Source organism: Carettochelys insculpta, chromosome 29, assembly GCF_033958435.1.
Source record: "Carettochelys insculpta isolate YL-2023 chromosome 29, ASM3395843v1, whole genome shotgun sequence".
NCBI lineage: Eukaryota > Metazoa > Chordata > Testudines > Carettochelyidae > Carettochelys > Carettochelys insculpta.
This window is the reverse complement of record NC_134165.1, coordinates 1,924,227-1,943,292: the sequence shown is the minus strand read 5'-3', so window position 1 is coordinate 1,943,292 and position 19,066 is coordinate 1,924,227. Positions and strand designations below refer to the sequence as shown.

Sequence of the window (19,066 nt, the reverse complement as noted above, 5' to 3'; positions counted from 1 at the left end):
CTGCAGCCGCCCCTTGGGAATGGGGCTGGCTCCAGTGTCTCAGAAGCTCCTGGTCGCCCTCCTTTGTGCCTGAGGTTTCCGCCAGGGACGTGGCCATTCACTAGATCTGCTTGTATCTCCCTGAGTGTCAAGCTGCTTATTACAGCAACGCCCAAACCCCAACCCCTCGAGTCCCCTTCAGGTCCCCAGCACCCGACTGTCATCAGGGACCCTGCTGTGTGACCCACACAGCCCCTGCCCTGCAACGCTCACATGGTGGGAGGGCAAACTGAGGCCCAAGGTCACCCCCCCGCCCCCATAGTTAGCTGGCAGAGGTGGGCACAGAACCCAGCAGTCCCCAGCCCCAGCGATGAACAGCCATTGCTGAGCCCGTCACATGGCTGCAGCCAGGGCACATTCTACCCAGACAGAGACGCACGTGGCTTCCCTTGGAAACGGACTTTAATTGAGCCCCCACACTGCACTGGCCAGGTCAGGGCTAACCCACAGGACTGGCTGATTTGGCGCCAAAACGGCCCAGCAGCAAAACCAGCTTGGGGTGGGGGTGAGGGGGCGTTCCCTGTAAGCTGAGCACGGGGGTGGCTGCCCACATGCCACCCGGCTGATCAGCAGAGCACCCCAGCCTGCTTTTCCAGGGTAGTGCACATGCCCCAGTGCACGTAAAATTTGTTCCACACATGGATGGAAAAAATGTCAAGGAGAACGTTGCTGGGGAGCTGTTCAAGGGGGCTCTGCCCATCACTGTGGCACCTGCTGCTGAGCTGGAGCCGGGTCAGGCGCTGCAGGCCCTGGAGGGGACTGACCGGCTGCAGTCAAGCCGCGCAGGAAAGCTGTGCTGAGGCGGTGCTTTCTGCCACACCCCAACAATCAGCTCAGTGGCCCCCCCTCCTGGCCTGGCCATAGCCGGGACGGAGCTGACGGCCACGCCCGAGCCAGGCAGCAGGCAGGGGCTGGCTCAGCTGCAGTAAAGGCGCAAGGGGTCCTGTAGCTCTGGCCATGCCGGTGGGCATGCAGAGCAATCCCACGGGGTACGGCCGTGTGGGAGGGGGCGCGTGCCCGGGCAGTGCTGTGCGCACAGTGTCCGTGCAAGCAGTGGAGGGGACAGGGTGCACGTGTGAGCTCGTCTGGCGGTTGGGGGGGGTGTGTGTGAGAGGCTGGGTGAGTGGAGGCATCTGTGTGCGCAGAAGCGTGAGCTGGGGCCCTGAGCACCCAGGAAAAGGAGACTCCCCTGCCCACAGGTCTCCAGGGGGAGGCAGCCGCAGCCTGGACCGGGGGTGGGGGGGAGGAGAGGACCCCACCGTGCAGGGGCTTGGGAGAGAACGGACCAGGCGTGAAATAAGTGCTCCAGACACCCAGCAGGAGCCGGGCGTCCCGCCAACTACACCCTCCCCCGGCGCTCCCCCCAGGAAAACATCAGGCAGCGCAACAGGCCTGACAGCCTCCCCGGCAGAGCTAAACGTCACGGGCCTGAGACGCTGCCCAGGGCACCGCCCCCCACCATCATCATGGCAGCAGCTGCCCTCAGATGGGTCCATCTCCAGGTGGGGCTCCAGACACCCCGGCCCAGTGCCGAGAGCAGCAGCAGCCGGCGGGGCCGGGATCACATGATGGAGCAGCACTGACATGACTTCTGTTTGCGCCGGCCCGTCTCCTGCCCGTCTCCCGGCCGGGGGGTGGCGGTGCCCCGGCCCTGGCACGGGGAGGCAGTGTTGGCAGAGGCAGTGCTGTGCGTCGGGGCTTCTGGGCTGGCGGCTGCCCGCGACTTCAGGCTCTGGGCTGCGGGATCCGGCGGCTCCTTCGAGCCCGACTGGAGGCCAGAGGCTTCCTTGAGCAGCGGCTGCTGCTCTGGGTGCAGCATCTCCAGGCTTTCGGCAGTTTCCTCTGCTGTTGAGGGAAGCAGGGCAGGGTCTCCTCCTTCCTGGGCCGTGCTCCCAGCGTGCTGGGCACCTGGCTGCTCCAGCGCAGTGGAGGGCAACTCCCCTGGGGTAAGCGCTGCCTCCTCTTGGCTGCAGGGCAGCTGGCGGGTGAATGGATGTGTAGCCTCCTGGAGTGACGGGACCTGGTCCTGGCGTGATGTGGTGGCTTCCTGCAGAGAGGAAGGGACCCGGCCCTGGAGTGCTGCCACAGCCTTGTCAGGAGAGGGGCTCTGACCCTGAGCAGGTGTTTTAACTTCTAGCAGAGACAGTGGGGTCTGGGCCTGCACACTTGGGATCTGGTCTTGCATAGATACGTCAGCCTCCTGCGGAGAGGAAGGGCTCTGGCCCTGGACAGCTGAGGGGATCTGGTCCTGTACAGCTGATGGGATCTGGTCCTGGACAGCTGAGGGGATCTGGTCCTGGATAGTTGACGGGATCTGGGCCTGAACGGCTGACGGGATCTGGTCCTGGACAGCTGAGGGGATCTGGTCCTGGACAGCTGAGGGGATCTGGTCCTGGATAGTTGACGGGATCTGGGCCTGAATGGCTGATGGGATCTGGTCCTGTACAGCTGATGGGATCTGGTCCTGAATGGCTGACGGGATCTGGTCCTGTACAGCTGACGGGATCTGTTCCTGGACGGCTGACGGGATCCGGTCCTGGATAGTTGACGGGATCTGGGCCTGAATGGCTGATGGGATCCGGTCCTGAATGGCTGATGGGATCTGGTCCTGTACAGCTGATGGGATCTGGTCCTGGATGGCTGACGGGATCTGGTCCTGGACGGCTGACGGGATCTGGTCCTGGATAGTTGACAGGATCTGGGCCTGAATGGCTGATGGGATCTGCTCCTGAATGGCTGATGGGATCTGGTCCTGGACAGTTAATGGGACCTGGCCCTGGACGGCTGCTTTAGCTTCTTGAGGGGCGGGGATGTGTCCCTGCAGAGAGGCTTTTGACTCTGCTCCTTCTCCCGGCCCTGCAGCTGGGCGATGCTCTGCCCCGGGGGACACCTGGCGCTCCTGTTCCCCAACAGGCTCCTGCCCCAGGGGGCCTCTCCCCAGGGCGGGTCCCTGCTCCTCTGGCCTGGCTGGTTCTGCTGCATCGGCTCGAGCCCTGCAGGCAGCTTCAGCCTCCTCCATTCCTGCAGCTGCCATCATGGGCTCAGCTGGGAGCCCCCCCTCCACCAGGCCCTCAGTCCACTCCGCCAGCTCCCCATCCGGCTCAGGCCTCGGGGAATCGACACAGCAGCTCTCATCCAGCAGGGCCCAGGAGTCCTGGTTCCCGCCCTCCACCATAACCACAGCCCCATCCTGTCCCCCGGACTTCCCCTCCGGCCCCGCTCTGCTCCCTTCCCCTGCCGCGCCCTGCTCCAGCCCCACCGGCCCGGGCTGGCTTTGCAGCTCTTCCTCCGTCCGTCCGTCCCACAGCCCCTCCAGCCCGTTCACGGCCCTGGGAGCTTCCATCTCCGGGGACATCCGCCCGATGGCATCCATGCTGCCCACTTCCTGGCCCAGGTGGTTTCGGATAATCATGTCCACTTTCCCCACGCCCAGCTTCTCCAGCTGCTTGGGAGAGGCCTCCACAGCCCCCGGTCCAGTGACCGGAGGCCCAGGAGCACCAGAGCTGGCTTCAGGCTCGCCCTGCCCCAGGCCAAGCCCCTCCTCGGCAAAGGGACCTGGCAAGCAAAGGAGAACAGGGGTCAGCCCCTCGGGACCTGCCCAAGGGGCGCAGGAGATACCGGTCTCTAGGCAACAGCATCACCTGGGGGAGCCTTCTGATTAGTCCCCAGCAGGAGGCCCCCCTGCTGGAGATGGTCACGACTGCGGAGTCAGCAAGCTTGGTCCCTTCTCCATCCCACCCTTACAGACCTCCCTGGCTGAGCCTGGGTACGGGGCAGACGGGTCCCATTTTACAGGTGGGGAAACTGAGGGAAGAGCGCGGCATCCCTCGATGCCCTACAGGGAACGGCTCACACTAGCCCAAGGCCACTGGGAGATGTTGGGGGAGAAGCAGGAAAGGGACCCAGGAGGTCTGATTCCCACCCTGTCTACTATAACCAGACACAGAGCCAAAGTCTTGGTTCCCAGTCCCCTGCTCTAACTGCTAGGCACTATTTCCTTCTCAGGGCTGAAGCTAAAACCCAGGAGTCCTGGCTCCTGGACCACCCCACACTCCCATCACTTCCCATGTGATCCCCAGGCTGAGATTTGGCCCCCGGCTGCCATTTAGGGCTGGCCTAGCTCCCAAGGCAGGGGTCTGACAGTGCAGGGCAGGGCACACACTCACCGGCTCTCAGGACAGCCCCGTTCTGCAGCATCTCCAGGGCGGCCCCCTGCGTAGCTCTCTTGGTGGGGACCGGTGCCAGGCAGAGGACAGGCTCGATCCCACTGCTGCATCCCCCCTGGCCTGGGGAGAGAAAGGAGGCTGGGGGGACGGCAGGGACAGGCTCTCCTGAACCCGCCCTGGCCTGCCTCTCCCAGGGGGACCCCCTAGCCACAGGCAGCCCATGTGCCGTCTGTTGGCGCTGCAGGTACTTGCCCACGTCGGGCTGCCCCCTCCCGCACCACCCACCTCCAGAGCAGGGCCACTCTCCTCCCTTGGCCACGTGCCCAGCCCCCAGGCTTCCCCAGCTGGCTACTCCCCAGCACCCCGGCTCCCCTCCCCCTCCACACGGCAGGATCCAGCTCCCACCGTCCCTGGCCAGTCCCCTTCCGTGGCTGACCCCAAACCATTCCCTGAGCCTCGCGCCCCATTCTGCCCACCCCCCCCAGCCTCGGAAGGAACCGATCGACTACCTGCAGGGAAACCAGAGCCAGGCACCTTCCCAGGCAACTCACCGGCCGCAGCAGAACCAGCTCCCAGGGCCTGAAAGAGGGACACAGGAGCCTTAGGGCTGGGGGTGGCTGCTTGGGGAGGGGGCAGGGGAGAATGGATTGACCCAGATTGGCTCATTTTCCAGGGGTCACTTTTCCTTCCTCCGGGTTGTTTTGTTTTGTTGTTTTCCTAGAGAAGGAAGCGACTGAACCAGAGAACTCTGGAGCTGGAAGGGACCTCGAGAGGCCATCGAGTGCAGCCCCCTGTCCTCCCGGCAGGACCAAGCACCGTCTGGACCCCCCGGACAGAAGTCTATCCCACCCGCCCTTAAATATCTCCAGGAATGGAAATCCCACACCCTTCCCAGGCAATTTAAGGCCAATGGGGAACCCAGGAGTCCTGGAAAGGGGTCAGAGGTGCAGCCCCAGGACCAGGGTAGGCCTGCAGCTTCTGCCTGCCCGGGAATAACTAACTATGACAGGTGACCCCGCCTGGTCAGTAGCCAGAATTTCTCGCCCGTCCACAGCAGCGTTGTCGGGTTCAAGGAATGGACCTGGCCAGGCCAGGGAGCAGAAGGGACGAACCCCAGAGGGAGGGGTAGGAGGGCAGGGCTGGGAGAATTGGCCCCACTTGCATACAGTTCATTCACCGCCAGGCTGTGCTGTCTACGTAACCAAGCCAAGGGGTGGCCCCCACCCTGACCCCCCAGCACGCGCCCTCCTGCCTCCCGCTCGCATGGGCCCCACCTGCCCCACTGCATTACCTCACAGGCGTCCCCTGCTGGCTGCGTCCCACCTTCCAAGCCCTCCCGCAGCCTGCTGTGAGGCGCCGGGTTATCCAGCTGCTGCATCTGGGCCTGGAGGCTGCAGAGAGAGGGAGAGAAAAGCTCCCAGGCTAGGCCCCTTTGCGTGGGGATGGAGGCTGACCCTGCCGCCAGGCTCCCAGGCAGGAAAGCGAAGCCAGGCTCGGCGGGGCCAGGTGGAATTTTGCCCCATTGGCCTCTTACAACGTCACCGGAGTTAAAACTAACGCCCAGGTCCCTGCGAGTCAGGAGCTCGGGGTTCTGTCCCTTGCAAGCAGTTTTCCTTTTTCGTGCCTCAGTTTCCCCTCCCATCCTTGAGGTCCGCCGTGTCCAGGGCGCCACGCGTGGCGAATGGGGAAGCGCACCACGGCGAATGCAGGTCGGTGGGCTCGTGCGGTGGCTCTGGCAGCGGTGCAGTGGCTTCTCAGGCGCCGCGTGGTGGTTGCAGTGGCGCAGGAGCTCAGGGGGTGTGCCACCAGAGCCGCCCAGCCCCAGGCACCATGCAGCACAGGGCCTGAGGAGCCACCCCACTGCGTGGCCCTCGCACCAGCCATGCAGTGCTTGAGGTCCAGAGCAGCAGCCATCACCGCCCAAGCTGCCGCCCCAGCTCTAGGGTGCCTGGCCCCGGGGGTGCGGAGGTAGGGCACCTGGCCGGGGGCGGGTGGGCGTGTGGCGATGGGGTGTCTTCCTTTCGGACGCCACTGCTTTAGGTCTTTAGGCTGTCAGCGCTCTGGGGGCAGGGACTGGCAGGGGCTGTCTGGGCAGTGCGTAATGCAAGAGAACGCAGAGCTACCTACACATAAGCATCAAAAAGCTGAAGGGAAATCTCCTCTACTTAGGAGCAGCAGAGGGGCTAAGACACATAGGCACATAACTCCGATTCCACCAGCCTGACTGCCGGGGCCTCTCCCTCCTTAGCACATGCATTTGCACAGCTGCGCCCCAGCCACGTTATTCCCATGGGCACACCAGTTTCACTGGCTTTTCTAGCCCAGCTGGCTGCTGTGCTGGGTTTTGCAGACATGGACATATGGAAATCGCAACACGTTGCTAATGTCCTTTTTGTGCATTGCCCATTCAAGTGCACAGGCCTAGTGCATGGTCTAGTGGCTGGAACAAGGGGCAGCCTGGGAGTCAGGCCTCTGGGTTCGCTAGCTCTGGCTTGGAGAAGCCGCTAAAGCTGTAACGGTCACGCCTGGGTGCTCCAGTCACAGACCAAGACCGCGCTGTGGTGGGCGCGGCAGAGACCGGCTTAAGGGAAAGTCCCATCCTCAGAGCTGATAGGTCTGGAACAAGAGAGGGGCTGGATACAGCCAGGCGGCAGCCCAGGAAATCAGCATGGCAGGCCAGCCTTGGTGGGGTTGGGTTGGTTGCAGGTGAACAATGAGAAGTTTCAGTGGGGGAGCTGCTGGGGGAAAGCACCCGGGGCCGGTTCGGACGTGGTTCAAGAGGGCGCTGGAGGCTAGGATCAGGGGCTGGACAGAGACGGCTGCCCCGGGTGACAACCTGACTGTCTGTTTGATCTGATGGAGCGGGAGAGAGATGCTCTGGTCCCAGGGACAGTCAGCCCTAGAGGGCAGAGTGGGGCTTGGGAGCCAGGATTCCCGAGTTCCATTCCCAGCCCTGCTCCTGCCTCACTCGACAGCCTCTGGCACATCGCTGCCCCACCCCCCACTCTGGGCCTCAGTTTCTCCCCGCCCCAGCAAAGCGCTGTGAGATTGCTGGGTGAAACCAGCTCTGATTCGCCAGAGCTCTGAAGTCCCCCTTGAGATGGCCAGACCCCAGAGCAGGGGTCCCCCGGGAAGCAGTGCTAAACGCTTCCAGGGTTTAATGGACCTCCCGAACTCAGGGCATGGCGTGCCGCTCGCTCGGCTGCAGCTTGTCTTGCCCGTAGTTCGTTCGGAGCGGTGATTTAATCCTGCAGTGAGCTGCTTCCTTGGCAGTCAGTCACCTCCTGGCCTGCCCCATGTCCTCATTCTGGTTCCCACAGCGCTTCACCTTCGCAACAGCTTCTGTGGTTTCAGACTGCGCCTGCTTTGCAAACGTCTGCTTCCTTTGCTAGGTTCTGCTTGCAGGCATCTGTCTTCCTGTCCGGACAGCGGAGGGCAGCTCTTGGGTAAGTGTGTGGGGGTGTGTGAAGTACTGAGGGCTCACGTCTCTCATCAGGCATTTCCTTCCAGTCCTAAACCACTGTGTGGCTGTTAAAGAGCTGCCTGCTTCACCCCAGAGATGGCTGCATTTCAGCATCCAGCGAGCTGGCTGGGGGCGGGGGTGTTAAGGAGTAGCCAAGTCCTGCCCTGGCATGTGGCTGCAGCTCAGTGCTGAATGAGTAATACCCAATGCTGCATTGCTGTGTGGCAGTTAAGGAGCTGCCAAGCTCCGCCCCAGAGGTGGCTGCATTTCAGTGCCGGGCAGATGGTGCTTTGTGACTCCTCCCAGGGAAGAGGCCTCCACTTTCCCACCACCACCACCTTACCTAGACAGATCCTTCTCTAGCTCCTGGATACGGGCCTGTGTCTGCCCCAGGGGGGAGGTGGGGTCGTTCTCGGGGGGCGGGCAGGTCCCATCCATCAGCCACTGGTCTCGCAGGGACTTCCTCTGGAGGGGAGAGGGCAGAATCCAGCATCTGCCTTCCCCACCCGTACGCCGGGGAGCAAGGCCACACGAACGCATGTACCCACACGCGGTAACATACAGACTACACGCATGCTGTCACCCACCCCGCCAGCACGCCCACCCCCGGCTCTTGCTGCATGCCCATGTCGCTGCGGGAGGCATGCTGACACGCGGGTTTGGCCACGCCAACACACGTGTGTTGCTGCAGCTACTCCCCCCACCCCACGCACAGGTTTGTCCCAGCCACTATTTACACAGTGCGTGATCCTGGATGCAGACGTGTGCACATGTAGGGACACACACGTGCGAACCGCGGTGCAGCACAGCACCTGGCAGGGCGGGTTGCTCCATCCGCCCCCAGGGCCTGGGGATGGGCTCAGCGCCCAGCTCCTCAAGAGCAGACCCGAGGCAGGAGAAAGGGGGAGAGGGGAGGGCACTGAGCCCTTGCCGGGGGGAGCAGCCAGACTGTGGCCCAAGTGGCTACCCACAGGTGGGGTGCGGCCGTGCTCCCCCGCAGGAGACCAGAGCAGGGACGTGCCCCTGGGGGGGCAAGCACTTCCCTGCCCCCACCCCGAGCACCCCACCCCCCCCAGCAACTTCTGCCCCCCCCCAGCAGCCCCCCCCCACCGACAAGCAACCCCTGCCCCCCCCCGCCGCAAACCCAACAAGCAGCCGGTCCCCCCCCGCCCCCAGCCCCTCACCTTGAGCTGCTGGGCTCGGAGTTTCTCCTCCTCCAGCTCCCGGCGCGTCCGGAGGAGCCGCTCCTGCACCTTGCGCCGCCCCTGCAGCCGGGAGCCGCGGCAGTGAGGCTGGAGCCACCGCCCTGCGGGGCCAGACGCGGCGAGCCCGGACAAAGGGCCCGGGGCGGGGGGAGCCACGTGCGCTCCGCGGGCGGCCGAGCGGGGCTGCGCGGGGCTGACCCGGGCGCCCCCGAAGCTGCTCGCCCTGCGCACGCGTGTCCCGCCACGGGTCCCCTCCGCGCACACGCGTGTCCCTCACACGTAACCCCCCCGTGCCTGTGTGTCCCTGCAACTGCTCGGCCTCGGGGCACACGCGTGCCCCCAACTCTTAATCCCTTGCACACGCGTGTCCCTGACACAGTTCCCCCTCCATGCACATGCGTGTCCTGGCTCTGCGCACGTGCATGTCCCTCACACTTAAACCCTTGTGCACGTGTGTCCCTGATACTATTCAACACCTATGCACGTGTGTCTGTGACACAATTCCCCCTCCGTGCACACGCATGTCCTGGCTCTGCACACATGCATGTCCCTCACACTTCAACCCTTGTGCACGTGTGTCCCTGACACTATTCAACACCTACGCACGTGTGTCCCTGACACAATTCCCCCACCGTGCACACGCGTGTCCCAGGCTCTGTGCCCCATTTGTGCAGATGCACGTCCCTTGTGCACATGCATCCCTGACACTGTTCACCCCCATGCACACACGGGTCCCCAGCACTTAGCCCCATGCACATATGTCACTGACACAATTCACCCTCTGTGCACACACATCCCTGACACTGTTCACCCCCGTGCACACGTTCCTTACACTTTACCCCTTGCACACGTGTCCCCGTTCCTGTTCACCCTCTAGACACGTGTCCCTGACACTATTCGCCCATGCACTAGTGTGTCCCTGTTCCCCCCACATGCACACGTGCCCTGTTCTCCTGCACGCACGTGTACCCAGACACTAATTCCCCCCCACGCATATGGGGGTCCTGGGTCCAGTTCACCCTGTGTGCACACATGTTCCCGCCGCTGTTCAAGGCCCCTGTGCCCACAATTGTCCCTCTTGCTGTTGCTGGCATGTGCACACGCAAGTCTGTTGTGCACACGCACCTGCCTGACACCGTTCACCCCGGTGGTGCACACGCGTGTTCCGGGTGCTGCTCCGTCCCAGCCCTGCACCTGCTCCCACTTCCCCTCTCCCTCCTTCCCAGGATGCTGGGCCTGGGCAGCTCTCTAGGCCCCTCTCCCAGCCCACGCGGCTTGTGTCTGGAGCCAGCGCCTGCTGAATAATTGATTTGCTAATGCCAGGCGCGGGGAGGCGGGTGGGGAATGCGCAGGGCGCCTGGGCTCAGGTTACTCCCCAGTCTGTGGCTTCCTGGCTCCAGGAGCCGGCCCAGCTCATGGGCCTGCAGAGAGAGCAGTCACTGCCACGGTGAGTGGGATGGTTCTCAGCCGGGCGAGCTCCCGGCTTCAGCAGCCCCAGACACTGGGCAAATCCTCCCTGGTGCGTGACAGCTGGCTTTGGGGGGGAGCTGGTCCGGTCCCTGTAGGGGGCACTGTGGGGGCAGCTCCTGGCTCCTTCAGGCAGCTCTCAGGATGAGGCATGAACGTATATCTGGCCAGTCCCCCCAACAACTCTGGCCCCCTGAGGGCACCAGCTGTGCAGCTAGTGGGCGCCCCGAGCCAAAGACTGGCTGGGATTTGCCCAGCACGTGGTGAAGGGAGGCAGAAGGCCAGAGGGCGCGGGGAGGGGGAGCCAGCCAGCCATGCTGGGCCTGTCTCAGACGGGCGCGGGCAGGGGGCCACTCACCACGATGGCCTCCAGGCGCTTTGCGTACAGGGAGCTCTCTGCCATCTTCCCTCTGCAAGACAAACCCAGCCGGTGAGGCAGCCAAGGTCGGCGGAGCTGCACCACCTTTCCCCAGCCGCTGCTCCATAGGCTCTTCCCACGCACCCACTCCCACCCCCGTGCTGTGGGTCCCAGCCCCTCCTCCGGCCTCGGCTCAGCTCCCCGCCAGTCCGGACAGGGCGACAGGGGACGCAAGGTGGTGCCCATCCTCCAGCTGCAGAGGGAGAGTGGGGAGCCCTGGGGGGGGGGTCCTGCACCCCCTTCCCCCTGCAGGCTCAGAAATCCCTTCGCCCACGCGCTTGTTCCCCCGCTACCCCCCAGCCCCGCGGTTCCCAAGCGTGAGGTCCAGCCCTGGCCAGCAGGGGGCGCTGGCCGGGGGTGGGGATGCTCCCGGTTAGTTCTCGGGTGCGGCGCAGCGAGACGGACAGCAGGAGGATGACGCCAGCCACCCCCCTGCTCCCTCCCGGGCCACGGCTCGGGCTGGCAACATGAAATAGCTGCTAGGTGCACGCGTCTACTGGGCAACCCTTTGCCCCATGGTGCTGGGCGCCGCTTCTCCCACCACCGGCCTGCCGTGCCGCCTGGTCCTCAGCCCGTGCCCCAGAAGCAGATGGATAGGGAACCCCAAGTCCCTCCTGCCCCTGGGGCATGCAGAGGAGCCCTGGGGCGCAGCTGCATGGAGGGCAGAATGGGGCGGGGGGCGGTGACAGGAAGGCGGTGGGCATTATGAGCCCTGGGAGGGGCTGGAGGGGGCAGTGCCGGGGCAGAGGAACCCTGGGCATTTGGGATGCAGGCAGCACCCTGGGCTTGGTGCCCAGCCGGTGAAGGAGCCGCGGGTGCATGGGCAGGGGAGAGGGGCTCTCTGGCGCGGGGGGCGAGGGGCGTCGGAGAGGGCTTGCCCTGTAGGTGCAGTGGCAGAGCCACGGATGTTTGCTGCGCAGCTGCCCTAACCTCCCCCATCATTGCAGGTGGCAGGGCCTTGGGGGGAGCCGAGCGGGGGACCCATCCCACCCTCTGCCTGCTGGCAGTTTGTGGGGAAATTCCTTTCTCCAGCCCTGCTTCAGCAGCAGGTCTCCTTGGAGGGGGAGGGGCCCTCGGCAGTGCAGAGAGACCCCTCAGGGCCCAGCCAGCCCCCTAGCTCCTTCCGCAACAGGCTGGGCCCTCTCTTTGCTCCTCCTGGGGGGCCCGGGCAATGCTGGGAGGCCAGGGTGTCGCTTCCCCGGCCAGCCGTGGGAGGCTGCGGCTGCATGCGGCGGGTGACAGACACCCAGACAAACGTAAGGCAAAGGGCTGACAGCGTGTGGCCTGCAGGGCCTGGCGAGAAAGAGAGCAGAGCTGACAGCACCCTCAGGCCCCAAGACGCAGCCATGCCGTCACACAGACAGACCCAGACCCAGGGAGGCTGGACCCCCAGCACAGTGGGCAGGGGAGGGCCATGTAGATGTACTCACAGGCTGAGACCCGCCTGACTCAGGACACCCACAGACCATGGCTGAGCGTTGCTCTAGGAAGTCCTGTCTGCGCTAGAAAGGGTTTGTCAGCAGAGCAGCCATACAGGCAAACGCCCCTAGCGAAGGCTATAACAGCTGCACTCTGGTGCACAGCCTCATAGTGCAGGAATCGCTCCCCCAGCACCAAAATGCAGCTGCCTCTGGGGTGGTTAGGTCAGTTTCTATCAGCAAAGAGCTTACACCAGGTCCTGCACGGACAGAAGCTGACCTGGCAGGACTCAGATGCTGATGCAACCACAGCCCGCCCCCACAGGCCCAGAAGGGTGGTTCAGGGAAGGCATTGGCAGGGAGAGGGGTGGAGGAATTGCCCCCGGAGAAGGGCAGTAGCCAGCCAGAGCTGAGTTGCTTTGCCCCTGAAGTTACCTGAGGCTGGCTTGTCCAGCCCCCGTCCCCTGGCCCAGCACCACCCAGGTTAATTATGTACACTGACAAACTGCACGGTCAGGGCCAGAGGAGGCTGGCGCTTGCCAGGGAGCTGGGATGGAGAGACCCAGGGCAGGAGGGGGCCAAGGGCATGGCCCAGGAAGCAGGCAGGGTTCAGCCTGCATCAGGGAGTGGGATGGGGCCGTGTCCTTCCTTACACCTAACACATCTCTTCCCCCAGGTGTGCAAGGCCCCATGCGTGCCACCTTCCCCCATGGAGATCCACACCCCAAGTGTACAGCTCCTGTGCATGGTAAACCGCCCCTCTCCCCTGGTGCCAACACACTCCAGTGCCGACCAGCTCCATTTCCACATACGCGCCCCCCCAGAGCTGGCTGCATCTCAGTGCTCGGTGAGCAAGCCCTATGTGCTGGTACTGTCATGCAGCTGCCCTGTCCCACTCCAGAGGCAGTTGCATTTCAGTGCTGGGTGGTAATCCTTACACAAAAGTCCTATCGTTATATAGCTGCCAGGCCCCACCCCACCCCACCCCAGAGCTGGCTGCATTGCCCTGTTGCACAAAGTAGGGCAGCGAGAGGGATAGCTTAGTGGTTTGTGCACTTGCTGGCTAAGCCCTGGGCTGTAAGCTCAAATCCTTGAGGATGTGGCCCAGGGATCTAGGGCAAATAGATTGAAAACATAGATCGATCCCTGCCTGAGGGGGTGTTTGGCCCTGCTGGGAGCGCAGGGGGCTGGGCTGGGCTTGATGACCTGTCAAGGTTCTTCTGGCTCTATGACATCAGCTGTGCAGAGGGATTTGAGTTGGGCCTCGACTGAGCTATCTAAGGCCCTGGTTTAGCCCTCTCTCTTTGTTTTTCTCTTCGCGGATCACCGCAGCCACTAATGGAGTTCAAACCCCCTGGTGCAGCCCAGAGCAGTGGTGGGGGTAAGAGAGCGAAGTCCCTGTGTAGCCAAGCAAATAGACCAGGCCCCAATGGCAGCAGAAGTTCCTGCTCTCCAGCCAATGGGCTAACCTGGCTCTCATCCTTGTCTCTAGCCGAAGTGAATTCTCTGCTTGGTCAAGAGCCTTCAAATCTCCTTCCATTTCGACTCATTCTCCCCATCTGCCAAGGCTGTGCATTCATTCTGAGCTGCTGCACCCCACCCCAGAGGTGGCCGCATGTCAGCGGGTGAGCTGTTCCCGTGCAGTGTGGCCACACAGTGTTATACAGCTGCCAGGTCCCACCCCAGAGGTGGCTGTAACGTGGCCACGCGGTGTTATACAGCTGCTGCTGCAGATACATCTTTGTTTTAACTATTTTCTCATTGAAGTTTTTAAATATTGTATCAAGTCATTTTGACTACGTCTACACCAGCCCCTTCCTTTTGGAAGGGGCATGGTAACGAGCGAGTTGGGAAGATGTTAATGAGGCGCTGCCATGAATATGCAGTGCCTCGTTAGCATAATGGCAGCTGCGCGTGATCGGAAAGGGCCGCTTTTGAATCGTGCTCTGCCTGTGTAGATGGGGGGGCCTTTCAAAACGACCCCCCCCCGGACTTCGAAAACCCCTTCTTCCCATTGGGTTTGGGATGGAGATGTAGCCTTTACATAACATTGTATTCAGCCCTGTTGCATACAAATTCAGTTCTATTTTGTAGAACAGTCCCTAGAAGTAGATAAGGTAAAGAAAAGCCTCGTTGTGCCCTTTCTGGCGGGAGACCAGCAGCTCCAGGTACTGGCAAGGGTTGGAGAAGGTAGATCAAAGACCAATGAGAAGAACAATGGAGCCTGTGCAGTGGGCCCACTGAAGGAAGACTGGACACGCGAAGGCCTTGGGAGCCACCAGCAAGCGCCGCCTTTGGAAGCGCCACCCAGAAGAAGGTGCCAAATGCATATTCATCAGATTGCTCTCCCAGATCATGCATATGCATGAGCTGGCGAACTGGTGTCAATGTGCATGAGAGAGAGGACTCGATAAAGGAAGGCATCTTGCACAGGGACTCTGGGTTTGTCTTGTCAGCACTGGCCCGGCTCCACCCCTGCCCCATCTAACTCACCTGGCCAGTGCAGTTAGGGGGAGCAAGTACTGGTAACAGCAACAAGAGGGGAGTGTGCAAGTGTGTGTGTGTGTGTGTGTGTGTAATATATCATATGCATATGCTGAGTGGTGATTGCTGTATGTGTATCACCAATACCTGTGGTGTTTCGCCTTTTCCCCTGAGAAGCTCCCAGGCAGGACTTTTCAGTACCCCGCTGTGTCCCACCCCAGAGGTGGCTGCATGTGGGTGGGTAGGCCTTGGCTGTGTGGGGTTGCTGAGGGCTGTTATACAGCTGCCATGTCCCACTCTGGGAGGATCCTAGGGGTGGGAGAGCAGTCTGGAACAAGGCCCGTTTGCTGAACTGGACTGAGACCTGTCAAACTCACTACAGGCAGGGCCATACAATTCTGTTCATCAAGCAACCACCATTGAGTGCAGCAGAGTCCTCGGCGGGTTCTCTCCCCAGAGGCACCTCTGTCCAAATGCCGCTGGCTCACGCCCATCCCCTTGGAATTAAAGGCTCTTCAGTACAAACTGTGCTGGGATGCAGCCCTGTCTATAGCCCCGAGTAAGAACCTGGGAGCCAGGGCTCCTGGGTCCTATCCTGTCTCCCCGAGGGGAGTGGGGTCTAGTGGATAGAGCAACGGGGGTTGTGGAATAAGGACTCCTGGGCTCTAGTCCCAGCTCACTTGTAATGATGCGAGCCAGCCCCCCTGGGTCAGGGAGGGAAAGCCGCTCTCTGCCTCAGTTTCCCCTTCAGATAAGTGTGGACCCCTTGCACACCACGGGCTTAACAAGTGAGAGTGGGATCCCTGCAGTGACTTGCCGAGCCGCGAGGGCCCATGGCACTTTACCCCGCTGGCTGTCAGCGGAGAGCCCAGCCCAGGGCTAGCCCCAACTAGTAGGATATCGTCTGCCATCTCCAGCCCTGGCAGGGCTCCCAGCACCCAGACAGCCAGAGGGAGTGTTCCCCAAAACCGGTTTCACTCAGGCCTGCTCTGATGCTCTGGCAAAACCACCCCACCCCCCACCCCATCACTCCCCTGCAGGGCCCTGTGCCAGCCCCAGGGCCTTCAAGCTAATCACGTCCGATTTGCTCCTTCCGGGAGCCAGCAGGCAAAGCAGGGCCCTGGAGCAGCTCCTGGTGCAATACGGAACTGACCAGAGCAGGTGCCGTCCTTGGGGGGCTCAGATCCGGCCCAAGGCCTGTCACACACTCCCCAGGGGGCCAGCCCCACCAGGTGCCATGTTGCAAAGGGTTCAGCTGAGGCGGGGTCTGGAATCGCCCCAAGGGAGTCATAAGGAGGAGGGAGAAAACTTGTTGTTCTTGGCCTCTGAGGATAGAACAAGCAGCAATGGGCTTAAACTGCAGCAAGGGAGGTTTAGGTCGGACACTAAGAAAAGGTTCCGAACTGTCAGGGTGGTCAGACACTGGAATAAATTGCCAAGGGAGGTTGTGGAACCTCCATCGCTGGAGATATTTAAGAACAGGTTAGATAAGTGTCTCTCAGGGAGGGTTTAGACAGTACTTGGTCCTGCCATTGGGGCAGGGGGCTGGACTCGATGGCCGCTCGAGGTCCCTTCCCGTCCTCGTGTTCTATGATTCTATGATTCATCTGTGGCCCCCCCTCTGAGCACCGCACCCGGCCCTGCGCGGCCCAGAAAACACCCCAGCAGGCACAAAGTCCGTGAGCCAAGAGGGGAGGAGGAGTTGGCCGGACGGACCCCAGCGGGGTAGCTCAGCCCAGCCACGGCCGCCTGGTCTCTGGGGGGGGCGGGGGGTCTCCGCTCTGTCTCCCCCACTCGGACAGGTGGCAGCGGATAGAACTGCACTGCCTTGGAGGGGCTGAAGAGCGATAAACCCTCACGTGCCCAGTCACCCCCCGGCAGCAGCTGGAACTGGATCCACTCTGATTGGGAAAAGGGGAGCGCCAGGACTCCTGGGTTCTATCCCCTGTGCTGGGTGAGGAGCGGGGCCTAGTGGTTACAGCAGGGGATGCGGGAGCGCCAGGACTCTAGACCACTAGAGGGCCAATGTGCGGGGGGGCAAAGGAAAGTTTTGCTGGCCGATAACCCCCCCCCCGTGCTGCTGGCGGCCACAGCACCCCCCAGCTCCGTTTCCACGGCCGGCTCGGCGCTTGGCCTCTCTGCCTGGTTACCTCCCACTTGTGGCTGTGTCGCCGCTGGGACCGGCCCAGCCCACGCCACACGCGGAGCCCGGCTCGTTTCGGCCCTGGGCTGCGTTTGAACTGGCGGCCTTGAGCCTCCGGAGAGCTCAGTCTGCAGCCGGGCCGCGCACCCGTCTCTCTCCCGCTGCCTGCGGCGGCCGGTCCCCCCTCGTGCCACTTACCGGGGCCGCTGACTCCCCGGGGTGTGGAAGCGGCGGCTGGCGGACCCCTGCTGGCCCCCCGCCAGCCAAGCAGGAGGAGCTGCAGGCAGGACCGCCGCGCAGCGCAGCAGTCAGCAGCCCGGCATCTTCAAATTGCGCTCCCCTCCCTGCGCCGGCCCCGCGCGGCGGAGCGGGTTAGGCCGGTTTGGGTTGCGGCAAGAGCCAGGGCGCACTGAGCCAGGCGGCTGGATTTCCTGAAGCGGTTCCGGGTGCGGGCGCCCTGGAGCTCTCCGGCTGCCCCAGCCCTGGCCCCTGCCCGCGTTCCTGCGCGGGCCGGAGGCGCTATCAGCTGTCTGGCTGAATTATTTACCAGCATTCCTGGGCTGCCTAGTTCCGCCACCTGCCTGGCCTCTCGCACGCGGGCAGGGCCGGCGGGAGCGCAGAGCCTGGCCCGGCAGCAGGAGGTGCTGCGTCCCCGCCATCCTCCCTGGGCTCACCTCCTGCTACCAGCAGCCGCGGGCGCCCCGGGGCCCCGTCGCAGAGGCCGCGGCACAGACGGGGACCTGGCAGTGCCGCGGCTCACAAAGAACCGGGCGAAGGCCCCTCTGGGAGGTGCTGAGCCAGGCGGCGCCCCAGGCGGCGAGGCAGGAGCTTGAGCTAGTCGCGGGCCTAAAGCCGTCACCCGGGAGCACTGCGGCTGGCCGAGGGGTGCAGGCCGGAGGTGCCGGCGCTCCGCGGGGGCTGCAGCTCCACCCTGGCTGGCCGTGTGCCCCTCAGGGCTCCAGGCCTGGCAGGGCAGAGGCACCCGCTGCACCCCAGGCCGGGAGCTCCCGGCAAACCAGCTCCTACTGTGCGGCTGGCTGGGCTGGGGAGCTGAGACCCCTGTTCTGAGCTGGTCCGTAGCCTCTGGCCGGCAGAGCCCCCCAGCTCCCCACTCCAGTCGCTTGCCGCTGGCACCTCAGGCTGGGGCAGGGCATGTCGCCTAGTGCCTCCAGGCCAAGGGGCCCCCTGCTGATAGCTCTGCTGCCCCATGGCCTTGTGGGGCCCCTGGGGCAATAGGGGATGCAGGGGCGGCAGGTTTCTGGTGCTGCCCAGAACGGGGCCAAGCCCATCCCCAGGCTAAGATGCAGGGAAGGAATTTGAATGTGAAAAGGAGCTGGGCTCTGGGTTGGGTTGCAGGAGGGGTTGGGGGGTGCAGGCTCTGGGCTGGGGCAGGGGTCGGGGTGCAGGAGGTGTTTGAGGTGCTGGCTCTGGGTCGGGGTGCAGGAGGAGTTGGGGTGCAGGCTCTGGGCTGGGGCAGGGGTTGGGGTGCAAGAGGCATTTGGGGTGCGGGCTCTGGGTTGGGTTGCAGGAGGGGTTGGGGTGCAGGCTCTGGGCTGGGGCAGGGGTCGGGGTGCAGGAGGTGTTTGAGGTGCTGGCTCTGGGTCGGGGTGCAGGAGGAGTTGGGGTGCAGGCTCTGGGCTGGGGCAGGGGTTGGGGTGCAAGAGGCATTTGGGGTGCGGGCTCTGGGTTGGGGTGCAGGAGGGGTTGGGGGTGCAGGCTCTGGGCTGGGGCAGTGGGTCGGGGTGCAAGAGGCATTTGGGGTGCAGGCTCTGGGTCAGGGTGCAGGAGGGGGTGAGTGGCTTGGGGCTGGGACGGAGTGAAGACTTTGGGGTGCAGTAGACAGGCTGCTCCGGAACTGGGGCAGGGGGCCAAAGAGGAATACTGCCCCCCCACCCTCTCTGGCAGCAGCAGCGAACACCCGGAGAGCCTCCCCTCGCGCTGGAGGTTCAGCCAAGCTGCCCCCCCGACCCCTTGGCCTCACTTGCTGGGGGCCGGGGGGGCTTTGCACCTCCTCCCCCCCCAGCGGTGCACACTGGGCCAGAGGAGCGGTAGCACCTCTCCTCGGCAGGGAAGGAGCAGCGGCTGACTCAGAGCCCCAGGCTGGGCAGATGGTGCCAGAGCTGCGCGTGGGCTTTGTGGGGAGCAAAGGAGTCCCTGGGCGCTGAGCGTGGTTTGGGCTGCTCCGCTCTGCCCCCTCCCCACGCTGGAGCTCCCGCCGTGGGACAAAGCCTGTGGCTCGGTCCTGGGTATAGCGGGGAAACTG

At 63.5% G+C, this 19,066-nt stretch overlaps 1 protein-coding gene across 2 annotated transcripts; it reads right to left on the bottom strand.

Annotated features, from left to right (window-relative positions):
- Positions 1 to 176: 176 nt before the first annotated feature.
- On the bottom strand, positions 177 to 17,324 carry PALM3 (paralemmin 3). Of its 2 annotated transcripts, none has more exons than XM_074980253.1 (8): positions 17,002 to 17,324; positions 10,699 to 10,750; positions 8,853 to 8,933; positions 8,012 to 8,133; positions 5,497 to 5,596; positions 4,757 to 4,784; positions 4,206 to 4,325; positions 177 to 3,594 (listed from the first exon to the last, which is right to left on the bottom strand). In XM_074980253.1, the coding sequence occupies exons 2-8, from the start codon at positions 10,741 to 10,743 to the stop codon at positions 1,601 to 1,603; spliced, it is 2,490 nt and encodes an 829-aa protein (XP_074836354.1). In that variant the 5' UTR covers positions 10,744 to 10,750; positions 17,002 to 17,324; the 3' UTR covers positions 177 to 1,600. The 2 variants fall into 2 exon arrangements, with proteins under 2 accessions (XP_074836354.1, XP_074836353.1); XM_074980252.1 differs by having other exon boundaries at positions 4,715 to 4,784; positions 17,002 to 17,323.
- Between the last annotated feature and the right edge of the window lie 1,742 nt (positions 17,325 to 19,066).

What these genes read in the sequence shown, in the direction of transcription:
- PALM3 (XM_074980252.1), bottom strand. Translation starts at nt 10,743, where the DNA reads ATGGCAGAGAGCTCCCTGTACGCAAAGCGCCTGGAGGCCATCGTG. An exon ending in CAGCAGGGGACGCCTGTGAG is followed by an intron (nt 4,785 to 5,496) that starts GTAATGCAGTGG and finishes TCCCTCTTTCAG; the next exon opens with GCCCTGGGAGCTGGTTCTGC. An exon ending in CGGGGCTGTCCTGAGAGCCG is followed by an intron (nt 3,595 to 4,205) that starts GTGAGTGTGTGC and finishes TTTGCTTGCCAG; the next exon opens with GTCCCTTTGCCGAGGAGGGG.